Below are 16,300 nucleotides of genomic sequence, written 5' to 3'. Positions count from 1 at the left end.
CTCCCAGGGATAGGCAGTTCAAAAATTCAGGTAAAAGTCAATTTGGAATTCAAGGGACATTTGCCCATAAGACAAATGTTATAAGTCACATGACTGATTTTGTAGTACTTTCTGAGATGAAAATTAGTGGAAATGATACCCAGCAGAAAATCAACAATAAAATTTTAATGTGTTTTTTTTTTTTGGAGGGGTGTAGATTGGTGGGAAGAAATGACCCCTCCATACACACCTACGTGCACAGAATCAGGTTAGATTACGTTGTGGATGTAATCACCCGAGGATGCTTTCCGGGCAGGAGCAGATATGGCATATGTCAGCATAGCCTCCTTGACCCCTAGAGTTCCTGTTGGCACTATCTAGATAAGGAAAGATCTTCACACATCTCGAAGATCAAATCTTGCTACACCGCTGCCCTTTTATAATCACAGTTTATTTACATCAGCAATCTGGAAGAACTCACAACCGCGATGCCTGCATTTCTATTTATGGGATTATTTACAAACATCAGACATTTGTAGGTTTCCAGCCTGTCAGCCTCACCAAAGCGGCACACTCATCCTGAGGGAAGCAGCAGGGTTAGGGTGGGGGGAGCCCATCAGTAACTCTGCCCTCCCCCCCCCCCCCCCAGAAAACCCATTTTCTCAATCCCTCCCCTCACTCTGATTTTACGCCTTTTTATCTGAGTGGTTCAAAGACTGAGTTTTGACTGAGGACCATGATCACAAATAAATTTCCCTAGAAAATCAAATCGGGGAAAATCTAATTGATCTTGGAAGTTGGTTCTTGAGCAGGAAGGCAGGTTAAATTAGAAGAGATAGGGCGCCTGGGTGGGTCAGTCGGTTAGGTGGTCGGCTCAGGTCATGATCTCCCGGTCCGTGAGTTTCAGCCCCGCCTCGGGCTCTGCGCTGGCAGCTCAGAGCCTGGAGCCTGTTTCGGATTCTGTGTCTCCCTCTCTCTGACCCTCCCCCATTCATGCTCTGTCTCTCTCTGTCTCAAAAATAAATAAACGTTAATTTTTTTTTTTTTTTTTTAAATTAGAAGAGGTAGATGAAAATCAGTACAGAGCATCTGGAGGGACTTTGGGATACTTTTGAGACCTCTCATCCCTATTGGTGATGATTATCCTGTTGGTACTTACTTGATTTTCAGACTCATAGATTTGTTTCCCTCGACAATGGTGGATCACTTCAGTGCTCAAGTAAATAGAATCTACGTGGCTTTTTTCCCCCACAGATTGGTGGGAGAAGGGAGAGTGGGATATTTTCCAGGGATGGTGAACAAGAATCAGAGAAAGAAGAAAAGGAAATAGGATGAATGCATATGGACATTCTGGGGGTGGGAAAGGATTGCTCTGAGCTGTGGGGAGGATGTGATGATCATGGCACCGGTGAACATTTGTGGAGCACTTCATGTGCTTTTTGAAATGCTTTACATGTATTGACCGGTTTAATGAGTTAATTAATGATTTAGTTAACTAATTAACTCACTTAACTTTTGTCTTAAGTTTAAGACGGGAAACAAGTTGGATAAGGAGCATGAACTCGAGAAAAAGATTGGGAAAAGGATATTCTCCTGCCTCAGATGGCAAACCTGTCCGAGGCAACACTTTCAGGGCTCAGCAACCAGCTTTTTGCCCTAAGGTGCACCGGGAGTTCAGGGTACCTGTAAGTGAACGATAATTGAAAGTCCCACTTTCCTGTTTCTTATCTTCAAAAGGAGGAAGCAGATGAGATCAGTTGCAAAGATCATCTTTGAGAATCTGGAGAAAGCTGTGGGATAATGTACCTAACACCAAATTTTATATTTAATTAGAAATACTAGACCCCAGGTGCCTCCGTCAGGATATGCTGCAGTAACAAGGCAATGACAACAAAATTCCTCCTTGCTCACAATAGATGTTCATCCTGGGTTAGCCTTGGAGCTCTGCTCCATGACTCCCCGGTCAGGAACCCAAGCTGATGCATCCTGCACACCATCTGGGGTTTCACTGGTTGCTGGGCTATGGAAAAGGCACCAACTGGCTCATAGGGCTTCCGATTGAAAGTGACACACACACTTCCCATTCACATTTCATTGCCAAGCAAGACAGCACGGGCCACCCTTCATGTGCCTAGCATAAAAGATTCAAATTTCAGCCAACAGCCATTAACAACTACGGCCCTAGGTCAGGAAGCCCTGAATCAAGTGATCTCTAAGTCCCTTTTCAGTGCAAGGTTTGCGTGACTTATAATACGCTTGTTCAAATTGTAGGCAATAAATCGATATGTCTCAATGATAGACATCAATTCCCCTCCAATCAGGTGGTCATCTTCATAGCCAGGACAAGAGTGAGCCTCCTCCTAATAGGATATGAGCAAAAGATTTTAGAGTGTTGCTTCAAGTTTGAGAATTGAGGAATTCTCTCCCAGTCCCCCTAGGGGCTTTCTACAAGAGAGATTTGACTCCTCATTGGCAAAGCTATGTCAACAGCATATACGTAATGAGTGGACCAGAGAGCTGTCAATATCCCTTCCAAGCCTGAATGAAGCAGGTGCTTAGAATAAACAAACAAACACAATTATTCTAATCAGATGACCAGATTTTAGAATGGTTAAGCAAAGTATATCTCAGGGACGGGAGATCTAGGAAAGTGGCCATGAGAACGTCTGAGCAAGAGAACAATAGACCCAGAGGCTAGCAGAGCTCTGCAGTATTGTTAAATGCCCAGCCTCCAGGGACTTCAGCCCCTTCGTCGTCTCTGCCAGATCCTTTTTCTTCATTAGATACTTCTGATGTTTTCTCAATGTTACGGAAACTGCCACTCAAAGGCAGCCTTAAGAGGCGTCCCCTCATCAACCTCCTTCCAAACTACAGTGCCTCCCCTTTATGCCTCTTTGTTACACAAAGTCTGTGCTACCACTGACTACCCTCATTTTATAGATGTCAAAACAAGAGGCCCAGTGAGAGGGTGTCACTTGCTTAACTCAAAGGCCGATTGGAGGCAGGGTCAGTCACCCATTTCTTTGAGACCCGTGTCAATTGCAGGACCCAAATTTTCTTTGAGAAGTTCGGGGCCTGGTTTTGATCCAGAAATCGCCAAGGAAATGGTATTTCTTGAAGTCCTCTACTTCCTTTTTTACTTTTTTTTTTTCCCCACGAATTTGGCCACTATTATTGCGAGGAAAGGTTATGCTCACTCTTAAGTCTCTGCCTGCTTAAGGAGATTTATGGACTCACGTCTCAATGCCACTCACCTTCTCATGATGCCCGAGCTTGGCAGGTGCAGCCCTGATGATGTATTGAAGGTACTCAGCTAATTACTTCCCTTTCTGCTTTTTCTCCCAGTTAGGATTAGGACAGTGTCTTCTAGCAGAGTTTTTAAAGAGCAAGGGCCTTCTGGATGGTGATCTCTTTGTTTCTTTCTACAGTTCCTTATCAGCAGAATCCTTACAATCCCCGAGGCAGCTCCAATGTCATCCAGTGCTACCGATGTGGAGACACCTGCAAAGGGGAAGTGGTTCGTGTCCACAATAACCACTTCCACATCAGATGCTTCACCTGTCAAGGTAGGAGACCCAGACTCCCAACCCCCTTGTCAGATTGCAGGCCCTGGGGTCACCCCCCAGGACATGCCACAGGGGCGGGCAGAGCGAACACAGGCTGCTGAGATACCTATACGGGCCCAAAGAAACTTTCCTTGCGCCTGTTATGAGAACTCTCCCATAGGCAGCGTGGAGTGAAGAGGAGACAGAAGAGTCGGGACGTTGGGGAGAGAGGGAAGCTGGTGACCTCAGAGTGGTAGCGCTGACCCGGAAGGAAAAAGGCAATCCCGCAAGCTTAACTTACAGATCTGGAAAGAATCCTGTCTTGTGTCTATAAATCAATCTGAGAGTGAATGAAAGAGTAAGCAGTCCTGGCTGAAAGTCAGCATGGCGCTGAGTCGAGCACCTGTTCTGTAACAATGTGGCAATCCTCAAAGGTTAAGTTTAACAGAGGAGAAGGTCCATTATGACTTCACTAAGGTCTGTAGTTTGGGGGCAGACGGATGTTGGGTTACCTCTGAACCCTTAGGAGCCATCAGTTCCTAAAGAAGCAGGATAACCAGCAGGAGGAAGGAAGAGAAACTCTGCTGACAGAGCCCAGAGACGCATCTGGCCCAAGCAGGGCAACACTCCCTTCCCCATCGTCCCTGACAGATGCCTCCCCAGCCTCCACTTCTTGAACCCCTCATCCAGGCTTCCTGTTCCACAGCGCAGCCAATCTGAGGTTGGACGGCCCTGTGGGTTATAAAATGTTTGGCCCCAAAGAGTTAACGTGGCACCTGTTGGTTCTAGATCTGCCCTTATGAAGTCCGATGAGCGCTTCGTGTTTGCCTTACAACCGTGACTGCTATTCACATGCTTGTAGCAGCTAGGGCTCCCCGTGCCTGATTATAGATCCTTAAATTGATCCTATGGACCCTTAAATTCCAACTTGTATCATCATCGTGGAGTCTTCCTCCTTGGTCCATTCCGGTTTGTCAGTATCATTCTGAAAACATAGCGCCCAGGACGGACCACGGCTCTCAAGGTCCGCCAGCTACGGCAAGGGCAACATTTCTGTGAATATGACTGATGTCGAATTGACCTCCTGAGGACCCACTTCACACCATTGACATAGACTGAATTTGAGGCCAAACGAAACCTCGGATCTTTTCGTTTTAGTAACTGTTTCCAACCTCAGTCTCATGTGTCTGAGATTGACTTCCCCTGCCGTCGAGAAAAACTCTGGATCTCTTCCTCAGGATCTAACTACACGCCACACTGAGCAAATAAACTCAGCGAATAAACATACTCACATGCCCTAATTTTTTGTACGGAAGCATACATGGAGTATATTTTAATTGACATGGTTTAAATTCTATAGTGTGAATTGGCAAGTCCCTTTAGTGCAAGCTGACCTGCCAAAGTGTCTTGGTGAGTGACCGTTGTTACATCCCCTAGAAACCGAGGCAGGACAGAGGGTGCAGACAATAAAATTGTTCTCGGGAGGTTTGAGCTAGCACGGTGCAATTGTATTCTTAAGCAAGTATATTAGTTACCTTTTGCTTACCCCAAAATTTACCAGTGTAAAATAATTTTTTATTTAGCTCGTGATTCGCTGGGTTGGCGGGGCCGTTCTTCCAGTCTGCGCTGGCCCTCCGTATCTCCGCTCGCCTCATGATATCGGCGGGTCAGCTGGCAGTGGTTGCCAGGCTGTTGAGCTGGGTGCCTGCAGATGGCTTCTCGTCCTCCAGCAGCCTGGCCTGGACTGCTCTGCATGGTGGTCTCAGAGCTCCAAGGACAGGAGAGCAAGCTTCAATAAGCGAGACCCGTTTGAGCCTCTCGGCACGCGTCCTGCTTGCTAATGTCCCATTGGCCCAAACGAGTCAAATGGCCAACCCAGATTCAAGATTGTAGGGAGATAAGCTTTGCCTTTTGTGGGAGGATTTGCAGATGTCAAGAGCATGAAGGCAGAGAAAGGAAGAATTTGGCCATTTTGACAATCCACCACAGGGCGGTGATGGAATCTCCTTTCATGGAGATTTTAAAGAAAAAAATAGATTTACTTTTCTGACTGTTTTCAATGTCAGCTTGCTTAGAAGTGAAACAAATGAGAGGATTTTTGTTTCCAGCAGTAACCAGTTATAGAGACTAGTTACCCTAAATAGCCTCATTTGAAAAAGTTAAAATCTCTATGAATTTTTCTTACAACTCTTTTACCGTGCCCTACTGTGCTGACATGAAAGGAAAGAACCTGCAGAGGTGAAAAACAAAAATAAAAGCAGAAGTCCTGGTGTGACTTCCAAAGCCATATTTAATCCCCTAAACCTCGGAGACCTTGAGCTCTTGCCTTGATGGCTATACGGATCATGGACAGGTAGAGGTTAGAGCCTGGTCTGAGTAGAAATCTAACAGGAGACCTCTGAGTAAAGCTGACATTTTCCCCTATGAAAATCTTACTCTCATTGTATGGATGGATGAGAAATAAAGTGGAGAAGGAGACAGCAACAAAACTTGTCTGTACCAACTTTGGCACTGGGTAGAGAATAAAGCTTTTATCAAAATGTCTGTCCATAATCCACCTTTAACATGAATTCATGTTCTATATTCATGCTATATACTTGGCATAAATTTTTAAAAAGTGTAACGTCAGTTAAATTCTTTTTTAATTTTTTTAATGTTTGTTTTTGAGAGAGAGAGAGAGACAGAGAGGAAGACACAGAATCTGAAACTGGCTCCAGGCTCCGAGCTGTCAGCACAGAGCCTGATGCGGGGCTTGAACTCGGGAACAGCAAGATCATGACCTGAGCTGAAGTCAAAGGCTGAACCGACTGAGCCACCCAGGCACTCCCAGAATTTAAAAGAAAGTGATCCTACATTTGGTAAATGGCAGAAGCAAATGATAGTCCTCTTTGGAGGAACTCAGCTTTACTCCAGACCTCAAAAAACTCCCTCAGATAACATTATTAGCAAAATAAGTAACTCATTCCAATCATAATGGCATAACTACCAGCAAAAGCAATGTAAAGAAGAATCAGGACCTTACAGACTTCATAAATTGGTATTTTCTGACATTATATTGACTAGATTCAAATACATTTAAGTAGGGGAGAAGGGCCATAAAAAATGAGCAAGAAACAACACATTGTAACCAATAGCACAACAGATTTTTAAAAAGACACAAAACTTCAAAATAAAAATATGTAATATTTGAAATTAGAAAGTCAATGTATGGATTATATAGCAGATTAGGTGTTGCTGGAGAGAATTTAATAAGCTGTAAGATTTAGCCAAGAAAAAGGTATATCCATATAGCCCAGAAATATAAGAAGGTAGTAAAAATAAAAGAGAAGTTCATACACGGAGAAAATAGTGAAGAGGTTTGACAGACATCCAATCAGAGCTTTAGAGGTATGTAACAGAACACATGAGTGGGAAGACAGTATTTGGAGACATGACAGCTCTGAAGTTTCCAGAACTGTTCAAAGATACAAATCCTTGGATCCAGAAACTGAAGAAATCCCGCTAGAAAAATAGAAAATACTTACGTCATCAGAATGAACTGCAGATTACCAAAGGCAGAAGACGATCTTAAAAACATCCAAGACAAGAAATAGATCATCTGCACATGAATGGTAAGCAGACTGACAGCTGGCGTGTTAGCAACAAGGAAACCAGAGAACAGTGAAATAATACCTGTCTGTACTGAAAGAAATCACTATAAATGTAGAAGTAGGTATTCAGCCAAAGTATCTTTCAAGAACAAAGGCAAACCCATAACCAACGTCATACTTAATGGTGAAAGACTGCTTGCCTGCCTGTAAAATCAAAAGTAGGAACAGGATGTTTGCTCTCACTACTCCCATTCAGCATTGGTACTGTAGGTTCATATGGGGCCGGTTATACAAGAAAGTCAAATGAAAGACATCCAGATTGAAAAAGAAAAGGTAAGATTACTTCTCTATGCACGTGGCATGGTCTTAATATATGCACTAAAAAACTATTGGAAATAAATACGTTCAGCAAGGTTGCAGGGTGAAAGATCAGTATACCAAAATCAATTCTTTGTCTACACACTTGCAATGGACAGTCCGAAAATGAAATTGAGAAAGCAATGCCAGTGACCGTCGGATCAAAAATAAAATATGTAGGAATAGATTTAACAAAAGTACAAAATTTGTACTCTGACAGTTACAAAATATTTTAAAAGATCTAAATAAATGAAATCTCGTGTTCATGGGTCTGAGGTCTTAATATTGTTAAGATGGCAGTGTTCTTCAGATTGATCTATAGATTTGATGCTATCTTAGCTTACTTAGTATTTATCCCCAACAAAATACCATAGATTGAGTGGCTTAACCAACACAAGTTTGTTGTCTCACTGTTCCAGAGGCTGGAAGTCCAATATCAAGGTGCCAACATGTTGGGTTGTGGTCAGAGCTCCCTTCTTGGACTGCAGACAGCCATCTTCTTACTGTGTCCTCACATGTCGGAAAAAGAGAAGGAAAGCTTGCTGGTGTCTCTTCTAATAACAACACTAATCTCATAATGAGGGTCCCACCCTCATGATCTCACCTAAACCTAATTATCTCCTCAATACCCCCTACCCACTGGGAGTTAGGGCTTCAAAAGATAAATTTGGGGGAGGACACTATTCAATTCATAACAAATGCAGTCCTCATAGAAATCCCGGCTGGCTTCTTTAAAGAAATTGACAAGCTGATTGTAAAATTAATATGGAACCGTAGGGGATGTAGAATAGCCAAAGCAAGCCTAAAAAAGAACAAAGCTGGACGACTCAAACTTCCCACTTGTAAAACTTACTACAAAGCAACAAAAAACAAGACAATGTGGTATTAGCACATGGATAGACATATAGATCAATAGAACTGAGAGAGCAGAAATAAGCCATTAGATTTAAGGTCACCTGATTTTCAACAAGGCTATCAGGACAATTCTATAGGGAAAGAACAGTCTGCAACAAATGATGGTAGGAAAACTAGATACACATAGGCAAAAAAAAAAAAAAAAAATGAAGATAGACCCCCCCCTCCTCACACCATACACAAAAATTAGCCCAAAATAAGTCAAAAAGCTATAGGTAAGAGCTAAGACTATAAAACCCTTAGGAGAAAATATAAGAGTAAGTCTTTGCAACCTGAGTTAGGCAAAGACTTCTTGGCCTAATGATGAGTTCGATGTCACTCATCGTGATGATGAGTTCGATGTCATCAAAACGGATGAGTTAGAGGTCATCAAAATTAAACACTTTTGTGCTTCAAAATATACCATCAACCATGTAAAAAGTCAGCCCGCTAAATGGGAGAGGAAATTTGTGAATCTTACATCTGGTAAAGGACTTGTATCTAAACTATATAAGGGATTCTTACAACTTACTAAGAAAAAGACAAATAATCTAAGTTCAAGATGGGCGAAGGATCTGAATACAGGTTTCTCCAAAGAAATTCTATAAATGTCCAATAAACTCATGGGAAAATGCTCAATGTCATTAGTCATCTGAGAAATGCACATCAAAGCACAAGGAGATACACATCACACCCACTAGGATGGCCATATTCAAAAAGACAGATAATACAAGCGTTGGCAAGAATGCGGAGAAATCAGAATCCTCATCCATTGCTGGCGGGAATGCAAAATGTATAGCTGCTGTGGAAAAGTCTTGCGGTTTCTCTAGGGGTTTAATGTAGAATTGCCATATGACTTAACAAGGTCAAATTCAGAAGATATATGCTAAAGAGAAATATATGCCCACACAAAGACTTGTGCATGAAAATTCATAGCAGTGTTATTCACAAAGTCAAAAATTGGAAACAATTCAAATATCCAGCAACCAATGAATGGGTAAATAAAATGTAGTGCAATATCATTCAGCAATACGAAGGAATGAAATACTGATACATACTCCTACGTGGATGAACCTTGAAAACACAGATGGCCCAGAAACATGTAATAAGATTCTTGGGGCACCTGGGTGACTCAGTCAGTCAAGCGTCTGACTCTTGATTTCAGCTCAGGTCATAACCTCACGGTTCATGAGTTCGAGCCCTACATCGGACTCTGTGCTGACAGGGAGGAGCCTGCTCTGGATTTTCTCTCTCCCCTCCCTCTCTGCCCCTCCCCCTGTCACTCATTCTCTCTCAAAATAAATACATAAATTTTTTTTTTTTTTTAAAAAGCATAAGATTCCCAGTCTGGTTAATAATCAGGGAGAGGAAATTTAAAATCACAATAAGATGTCATTTTGTAGCTACCATGTTGACTGCCCATTATCAGCTTTCAGTGACGATATCCATCAGTGGAAACTGCTGGTGGGAATGTAAATGGGAAAAACTCTTTGGAAAACAGTAAGGCATCACCTTGCAAATACAGGAATTTTCAAAGCAACATTTCAAAACAAAACAAAACTGCAAGGAGCTCAAATGTCCTTCAACAGTAAAGTAGATCAATTATGATGTGGACAATGGGATACAGCACAGCCGTGAGAATGAAAACTGCAGTTACGTGCATGGATGTGGATGAATCTCAAAAACATAATCCTCCAAGTATGACGCAAGCACAGAAGAATAAATGCCGTATGGTTCCATCAATATAAAGTTCCAAAAAGGCAGAACTAAATAACGCGTTATTTGTGGATACATCAGAGGTGGTAAAAGTGGAAAGAAAAGCAAGGGGAGGACAAACGCACAAATTAGGGACCACATGGGAAGAGGATGCTTCTAGGAGGTGCAAACGGTCTTCCAACGCACTGGTAGTGTTCTATTTCATAACGTGGTAGCGGCTACCTGGGAGTGTATTTTATTCTTCTTCATTACACCATACGTTGGGGCGCCTGGGCGGCTCAGTCGGTTGAGCGTCCGACTTGGGCTCAGGTCATGATCTCGCGGTCCGTGAGTTGGAGTCCCGCGTCGGGCTCTGTGCTGACAGCTCCGAGCCTGGAGCCTGCTTCGCATTCTGTGTCTCCCTCTCTCTCTGCCCCTCCCCTTCTCATGCTCTGTCTCTCTGTCAAAAATAAATAAACACTAGCAAAATAATAATAATTAAAAAAATAAACTGTACGTGGATATTGACTGTCTTCTGTATATATATTTCACAATTTAAATATTTAAATGTTAAATAGATCGCCCTCGGTGGCCCTGCTAATAACACTTTGGTTTTGAAATTCCGTAAAACTCAGTCTCATTTGAAAAGTTGAAATCAGTGGAATCATATGACAGAATCCTGGGCTCTCGGATCTGGGGTGTGTTCTCAGTTACCGCATAGCCCCTTCATTTCACAAATGAAGCAACGGAGCCCAGAGAGGTGGGGTAACTTTTTCAAAGCCACACAGCCCCTGAGCGGTAGAACAGAAATACGGACGAAGGTCCAGTGACCCACAGAGCAGTACAAACGTGCTGTGACTGTATGCCAGGCCTCTTTCTAGGCATTATATTTATAGTGGACGTTCGTTCCGGATTTTCTCAAAGCAGTGCCAAGTTTTCATATCCTGTCCCGCTGTCAAACCAAATGATCTGCTTTTTTTTTTTTAAATAGTAGACTTTTTGATTTTTTTGATTCACAGAATAACGACTGCCCCAGGTGTGTTCATTCCACATCAGTTCCATACTGCAGACCCTCTCCAAGGCCTTTCCTGTTATTTGAATGTTGGGCTCTGTTCAACCTCAGATGCATCTGTCGGTGCTGTCCAACTTGTCTTCCGTCCCCGCGTACCCCACTGGATTTCCAGGAACCCCCCTGAGATCCTTATCAACCTTTACGTCCTTTCTACCAAAAACTTCCTCCTTCAGCTCCTTGGGGGAAATAGAGGAACTGATTGTTCCAAGTTTTCTGATGGCCTCCTGGTTTTGTCCACTGGGAGTGGTGGCTGTGAGGGTGGAGCTGGCTGGGGAAACAAAGGAGAGAAAAGAAGGAAAAAACAGGAACTGATTCCCATGAGGTCCTAGGCCATGAACTAACTAATTCCACAGCCATGAAGTCAATTGATCCGCCACCTGCACACCCCAGAACGGCCTGTACTCTGGCCTTGCCTGCTCTCAAGGCATTGTTTGATGTGATGAATTTTCACCAAGCGCCGGTGGCAGGTGAACCCTCCCCCCACCAACCCCCACCACTCCCTCCAGCCTCTCTGCAGGCGTGGTCTCCAGAGGCTCTACCTCGCACTGAGTTTAAAATGTTTTGGCACCTGGTAAGCCCTTGAGGAAGTTCTCCTTCTAGACTCACAGCCTGTCAGTCAGTGTCAGAAGAAAAGCTCGGGTCCCTTTTTAATCCGGCTTCTTCATTTTGCATCCATGTGAACAGAGACCAAGTTCATGGTCACCCACAGAGTTAGTGGCGGTGACAAAACCAGAGCCCAGATGGTTCAGCTCCCAGACCAACTACATCTCCCACTGTGCTGCACTGTCGCCCTAATGCTGGGACATCTGGGGCTGTCCTCCTCCTCACTCATCCTGGTCCTGGAAGCCTGCAAGGTGAACGAACACTTGCGAAATAGTTCTGCCACGCGCCCGGAAGTCCCTCCTATCTTTAACCTGGCTTCTCTTGCAATGCAACTTCCCCTGTTAACGAGGAGGTCGTGTTTGCTGGGGTAGTATCACCCAGACCAGGCCAGGTCCTCACGATTACAGGCTCAGAATTCCGTCTCCTTGGTTTCCACACCGCTGACCGTGCTTGAGAAAGCTCATTCGTGGTAACCAAGTCCACAGGAAACCTACGTATAAAATCAGAGTGCCTGTTTATTAATGGAAACAAGAGCTGCGATTCTCCGTTGTACTAGTTCTCATTCCCCTGACCAGCTGCGTCTCTCCCAAAGGCCAACTGCATAGAAAGCCAAACTCTCAGACGATCACTCTGAACACTCAGAGCAAGGGGGGTGGTCGTAGGGTGCAAATGGACTCCCTCATGGCCTTCCTTTGATTGCTGGCCAGCCCCTTCCTGGCTGGCCACCCTTGCTTTATAGCTGGATCAATACACTCAGCAGTTCTGGTGGCCCTGAGAGCCATTCGATCTCCTGGAAGAGGCTTTGCCTCTTTCTGCTCTTCTCATTAGGTGTTGATTTCATAACTCAACCCTCAGAGGGAAATCCCATTTCCCACGTTTCTAAGTCCCTCGAGGGAAGGGAGTCCCACATGGGTTGAGTCGTTCGAGTACCTATAATTAAATCCACCTGCTCTATCTATTATCGGTCCTACACATCTTCATATTGTCCTCGAGGAAATCCCACAAGACCTTATGAAATCATATTGCCTGTCTATTCAAAAGCTATCAGTGCAATTGGTCACTTTTGCAAATAGGTGATGGGACATCATTATAACCTTCTCTCGTCTTTTGTATATGGTGGAGAGTTTCAAAATAATTTTTTTAATGTTTTTTTTTAAATTTTTTTTTTCAACATTTATTTATTTATTTTGGGACAGAGAGAGAGACAGAGCATGAACGGGGGAGGGGCAGAGAGAGAGGGAGACACAGAATCGGAAACAGGCTCCAGGCTCTGAGCCATCAGCCCAGAGCCTGATGCGGGGCTCGAACTCACGGACTGCGAGATCATGACCTGGCTGAAGTCGGACGCTTAACCGACTGCGCCACCCAGGCGCCCCTTTAATGTTTTTAAAAAACTATCCGTGGCTTCTCAATATCCCACAAAGGCTAAACTTCTTAAGCTAGACTCAGGCCCTCTTCCAACCGTCAATATTTTCCTTTATTAGTATTCTCTGTTCCCTAAAAACACTACCCCAACCCCTGCCCCACCACCACACGAATATCACTTGCAACTTCTACTTATGTGCTGTGGCTCATCCTGCCTTCAGAGTTCAGCCCAGCTGCCGCCTCCTCCAAGAAGCCTACCATGATCCCTCCCCAATGACATTGCTCCCTTTTCCTCCCCACTAACAGCACTTGCTGCCTGCAGCAGCCCATGGTCTATCGCCTGTGACGTGTGTTCCATAAGGTCGCCTTTTGGCATACATTAGTAGCTCAATAGTACAGTTCGGGGATCGTGTTTTATCATTCCTGCCCGGGGAACAGACCAACTCGTTATGTGTGTGGTGAGAGCAGGTTATAAACTTCAAATCATCCGTCCCATTGCCATTCTAAGTTGTCTTCACCTAGCACAGACTCCAGCCCGTAGAAAGCGCCCAGAGGAACTTTAACTGAATGATTCTTCTTCTCAAATTCATAATACCACCGGCATGGCATTGCGTGAGCCACGGCAGCCCTAAACTTTCATCCATGTATTGAGAGGGCTGTCCATCAGTGGTCTCAGTCAGGGCACATCAGAAGCAGCTGGGGAGTATGCTAACACTCAAACACCTGGACCTTAGCCCCAGCGAGCCCGATTCAGGCCCAGGCGTCTGCACCTAAAGGAGCCGGCCGGGGTCCCGATTCTGACGCAAGTGGTCTTCGGGATATACTTTCAGAAACGCTAGCCCCGTGAGGTCCAATCTGCCACCATTTTCTGGCCACATGACCATGTCAGACACCAGCCTTGTCCCCAGTGAGAACCTCACGCTTGCAGACCTTCCTGGACTCAGCCTGCCCTTGTCTCTCTGTTTGTTGCCCCCAGTGTGTGGCTGCGGCCTGGCCCAGTCGGGCTTCTTCTTCAAGAACCAAGAGTACATCTGCACTCAGGACTACCAGCAACTCTACGGCACCCGCTGCGACAGCTGCCGGGACTTCATCACCGGGGAGGTCATCTCTGCCCTGGGCCGCACCTACCACCCCAAGTGCTTCGTGTGCAGCTTGTGCAGGTGAGCAGGTGGCCGGCAGAGGGCGGGACCCTCTGCCCGAGCGCCCTGGCAGTTCTGGGGCTCCCAGGGCTGTATGGCGAACACTCGGATTTCTAAGATCTCACGGGTGGAACGATCTGACAGGCCAGTGGTTTGCAAACCCTTTTTTTTTTTTTTTAATGCTTACTTATTTTTGAGACAGAGAGAGACAGAGCATGAGCAGGGGAGGGGCAGAGAGAGAGGGAGACACAGAATCCAAAGCAGGCTCCAGGCTCCGAGCTGTCAGCACAGAGCCCGACACGGGGCTCGAACTCACGGACTGTGAGATTATGACCTGAGCCGAGGTCGGACGCTCAACCGACTGAGCCACCCAGGTGCCCCTAGTTTGCAAACCTTTTAGCAGCCGAATCCAATCTGTCAAATATGATCTAATACAAAACACTAGTTTGTCCGGCGGTCAAGACAAGAGTAAGGATCCAGGCCTCCACGCTCAGCCTCCCACTTCCCATCAGAAGTCCTCAAAGGAGCCGCTGACTACCCTGGCCTCTCACAACCCATTTTGGGAACCAGGCACCTGGGCCAGCTCCCACACCTTCAGCCACATGTGGTTCAGAGGTACCCGTTTGTAGCCTTCCTCTGTGACCCTGGAAAGTGATCCGACCTCTGTGAGCCTCCGCTTCTTCATCAGTAAAAGGGGCCTCAAAACCACCCCAACCTCAGTGGGTTTTCCTGAAGATATAAATGAGTTGGTGCTTGCAGAGACCACAGCTCAGGACATAATTGGGTCTCCTTTTGCTATCCTTGTCATCATCGTATAATAAGCACCTAGCCTCTCAGGCTACCTGGTAGATGATGGAAACCTCCCCTCCACCCCCCCCCTCCCACCCCCCCCCCCATGCCCTGAATCCCCAGTCACTTGTTAACTTAGCAGATGTACATTAAGGGTCCATTGTATGCCAAGCACCACATTAAAGAGATGAGAAACCTAAAGGAAACCTCAGCCCTGCCCACAAATACATTAAAATTTAATGGACTGCTCTGATTAAGTCATAAGTAGAAACAGGGTTTGGAAGAAATATATGCATTTTTTAATCAGGAAGGGAATTTATAGATTAATTATTCTCCCCATGAAATAACTACCTGTTGGTTACCAGCTAGAGTTCCCAGCTGAGACTAATGACACAGCGTATAAGCAAATAAAATCACCCAGCGGAATTCATTCATTCAGTCGTCCGTGTCTTAAAACCTGGGCTCTGGGGCCCAGACTCCCAGCCCCATTGGAGGTTAGCACAGTAGGGTCCATACGGTATAAAGTGAAGTTTCTGTCGGGCCCCATACGGATATAGTGCCTCGTCCTTTGCCACAAGTCAGTGCCTGGGCCAAGATGAGAACACAGCTCCCCCACGTCACCCCGGCGCTCCTTCCCTTGTCCCACGTTGCTCACGCAAGGGCGGTGGAGCCACTGGAAGCCTGTGTCCGGGGCTGTGCCCAGAGCCTGTGTCCCAGACTCTGTGCTCAAGCGCAGCTGAACAACGGGGTTAATGCTGCCAGGGACTCTGTGCTCAGTTTATATTTGGTTAGGGAGGCAGGACGTGTACAAGTTGGAGACCTTTGAACCCTGGAACCCAAACGGCACAAATGCGGAGGAGAGGAAGAGGGCATCTGGGCGCTTCTCAACCTCCCGGGTAGTGAAAGGAAGAGATCTGGGTGAATCGAGGAGTTGGATGGCTTCTTCTTGACGTAGGGGGATAGGTGAGGTTGGGGTGGAAAAAGTCCTTCCAGGACGAAGGGACAACTCGAGGAGGAATTGTTAGCCAGTTCGTTTACAGATGAGAAGTGTAAGCTCAACTAAGTGTCATGATTTGCCCAGTGTTAAAGTCATGTAAATGGCCCCAGTGGGCCTCCAGTTCTGGTCCTGGCCCCAACTGAGCGGTTCAGCCAGCCTGGTGCTGCGAACAGCCCTTGAATTTACCTGGTATAACGTAAGGCGGGCTGTGTGCGGTACCGAGCTGTGAGCCCATGCGCTGTCAGCTCACCAATAGACGTGGAATCCCTCCAGAG

General features: G+C 45.5%; 1 protein-coding gene across 7 annotated transcripts in view; it reads left to right on the top strand.

Moving 5' to 3' along the window:
* Positions 1–16,300, top strand: part of ABLIM3 (actin binding LIM protein family member 3) — a 110,162-nt gene that overhangs the window by 35,407 nt on the left and 58,455 nt on the right. For all 7 annotated transcript variants that reach the window (XM_043598287.1, XM_043598302.1, XM_043598279.1 and 4 more), the window contains exons 3-4: positions 3,408–3,545; positions 14,077–14,260. In XM_043598287.1, the coding sequence (XP_043454222.1) occupies positions 3,408–3,545; positions 14,077–14,260 (322 nt within the window). The remainder of the gene's footprint in view (positions 1–3,407; positions 3,546–14,076; positions 14,261–16,300) is intronic.

Source organism: Prionailurus bengalensis, chromosome A1, assembly GCF_016509475.1.
Source record: "Prionailurus bengalensis isolate Pbe53 chromosome A1, Fcat_Pben_1.1_paternal_pri, whole genome shotgun sequence".
Taxonomy (NCBI): Eukaryota; Metazoa; Chordata; class Mammalia; order Carnivora; family Felidae; genus Prionailurus; species Prionailurus bengalensis.
The sequence above is the reverse complement of the archived record's forward strand: the minus strand, read 5'-3'. Positions and strand labels throughout refer to the sequence as shown.